Source organism: Macaca fascicularis, chromosome 14 (assembly GCF_037993035.2).
Source record: "Macaca fascicularis isolate 582-1 chromosome 14, T2T-MFA8v1.1".
Taxonomy (NCBI): domain Eukaryota; kingdom Metazoa; phylum Chordata; class Mammalia; order Primates; family Cercopithecidae; genus Macaca; species Macaca fascicularis.
Genome location: NC_088388.1, coordinates 59,059,124 through 59,061,982, shown reverse-complemented (window position 1 = coordinate 59,061,982; position 2,859 = coordinate 59,059,124). Strand labels below are relative to the sequence as shown.

Sequence of the window (2,859 nt, the reverse complement as noted above, 5' to 3'; positions counted from 1 at the left end):
TGTATCATCAGTGCTGTCATAGAAATTGAATAAATACAGAGTTTCCTTTCATATTATTTAAGATCATATCTCTTGTTTCATAACTTTTTATCCATGAATGTTTTCCTTTGAAACTTCACTCTAATGTTTCCTATATTTTTTATAGATTTTTTTTTTTTTTGTGGAAATCTGTTTTTTCCAATTTTCCTGTTCTTGAAAGAGAAGTAGTGGGAATCTCCTTGGACACACTCACTTTCCACAGAGTTGTAGTATAATACTCCTCTCAGATCTTAATTTTGAGAGTCAGTGGATTATGTAGGTACTAAGAATCAGTTGTCAATTATAGATATGCTGGACCAAAGAGGAAACTGCTAACATTGTTTTCCATAGTCTGATGTGGCAAGAAAGAATAAGTATTATGTGATTTGAAGTAGTCTACAATTCTTACATTGAGTGAGAGGGGAAGTGCATTAAAACAACCACACCCTGTAAACATTATTCTCACTCATCCCTTCACCTCTATTTTTTCTACTTAGAATAACTTCAAAATAAAATATGATACAATATACATTTTTCACTGCATACCCTGTCAATTGTTTTGGAACTGGAGTCCCTAAATGCATACAGAAAGATTAGTAATAGTTTTGACAGCAGATGAAGATGAAAACAATATGTCTTTGATGAAGGCCAATATATAACAGGTATAAATAGAAACTTTCTACTGTTTTCTCATCTTACTTTGCTCCATTGCCTCAGGATCCCTTTCACTTAACCCTATTACAAAAGAATTAAGGGTGCAGAAGAAAACGAGTGTGTATGAACAAGATCAGATTTGTTTTAGTAAATATGCTAACAAGATAAAAAAATGGAACATAAAAGAGAGGAGAAAGGTGACCTATGGCTCATTTCAGTGCTTAGGCTCTGACCACTCTTTATTGCGTCTTTATTCTTAGCCAACACAAGACCCTTCCTCTTCCAGCTGAGGTGCTGACCTTGCCTCTATCACTGACAGTAAGAGAAAATCTGAAAAACAGATTGAAAATCTGACTTCCAATCAAGAATTCCTCTCCAGGACCACAGTTGGGGATTTATGCCTATACTTATGGCTACAGGAAACCGGACAGAAATAAGTGAATTTATCCCCATGAGCTTCTCTTCCCTGCCTACTGAAATACAGTCATTGCTCTTTCTGACATTTCTAACCATCTACCTGGTCACTCTGATGGGAAAGAGCCTCATTATTCTGGTTACCCTAGCCGACCCCATGCTACACAGCCCCATGTACTTCTTCCTCAGACACTTATCCTTCCTGGAGATTGGCTTCAACCTAGTCATTGTGGCCAAAATGCTGGGGACCCTGCTTGCCCAGGACACAACCATCTCCTTCCTTGGCTGTGCCACTCAGATGTATTTCTTTTTCTTCTTTGGGGTGGCTGAATGCTTCGTCCTGGCTACCATGGCATATGACTGCTATGTGAACATCTGAAGTCCCTTGCACTACCCAGTCATCATGAACCAAAGGGCACGGGCCAAACTGGCTGCTGCTTCCTGGTTCCCAGGCTTACCTGTAGCTACTGTGCAGACCACGTGGCTCTTCAGCTTTCCATTCTGTGGCACCAACAAGGTGAACCACTTCTTCTGTGACAGCCCACCTGTGCTGAAGCTGGTCTGTGTAGACACAGCACTGTTTGAGATCTACACCATCACTGGAACCATTCTGGTGGTCATGATCCCCTGCTTGCTGATCTTGTGTTCCTACACTCTCATTGCTGCTGCCATCCTCAAGATCCCATCAGCTAAAGGGAAACATAAAGCCTTCTCTATGTGATCCTCACATCTCCTTGTTGTCTCTCTTTTCTATATATCATTAAACCTCACATATTTTCAGCCTAAATGAAATAATTCTCCTGAAAGCAAAAAGCTGCTATCATTGTCCTACACTGTTGTGACTCCCATGTTGAACCCCATTATCTACAGCCTGAGAAATAACGAGGTGAAGAATGCCTTCAGCAGGATGGTCGGCAAGACCCTAGCCCTCAGAAAATGTATCCCATAGACCTTAGGAAGTAAGGCTAAATTCTACTGAATAACAATTAGTTTCATGTTTGGGACACCTCTCTGCCTCTCTTCACATATCTATTGGAATGAAACTCAGCTATTGAAATGGCTATTGGAAAACTTGGTGGAGAGAAGAGAGCCCAGTGTTGATGTAAACCTGTCATTATCATCTTCCAGATTCCTTTACCTACCCATCATAGACTTAAACTGTTTTTCTTATTGGTGCAATTGGCACTTTGACACTTCTGTGGCCAAACCATTCGAGATACTCACTTTGCTAATGAGCACAAATGTGAATATATTGTGGACAATATGAAACTACTTGTAATATGACCTTGGGGTCAAGGTCATATTGTCTTGACAATGGTCAAGACAACGATAATTATCAAATGTCATCTTGGCCATCATCTTGGTTTGGACAATTCTGACACCATTCAGTAGAAAACCCTATAACACTTCCAGTACATAATTCTTGCTCTTCCTTTCATTTTGCATGCTCCTAAGGAAGTGTTGGCTTTTATGTTTGTGGATATTTAGCATGGATAGAGAAAAGAGGGTCACTAATCCCCATACATGTTCCTTTATAAGCCCAATAGCCTTAAAAGACTCCTTCCTTAGGCTATTCTTCCCAGGCAGAGTGAGCTGTTTCCAATTGTCTCTTGCAGATTCATTTTCAAGTTCTTAATCCTTGTTAAAGTAATTTCAAAATTTCACAAACACAATCTCAATCATAATGCTGCTTTTTTCAAGGCTTACAGTGGATCTTAGCTGACTCCTATATTTGCTTAGTGCCTTTAAATTTTAAATTTTTATATATTGTTG

At 39.3% G+C, this 2,859-nt stretch overlaps 1 protein-coding gene across 1 annotated transcript; it reads left to right on the top strand.

Moving 5' to 3' along the window:
• Window positions 1-1,081: 1,081 nt before the first annotated feature.
• Window positions 1,082-2,035, top strand: OR10A5 (olfactory receptor family 10 subfamily A member 5). The gene is given in 1 exon segment (XM_065529729.2): window positions 1,082-2,035. A coding segment is annotated over 1 exon segment (954 nt).
• Window positions 2,036-2,859: the final 824 nt, after the last annotated feature.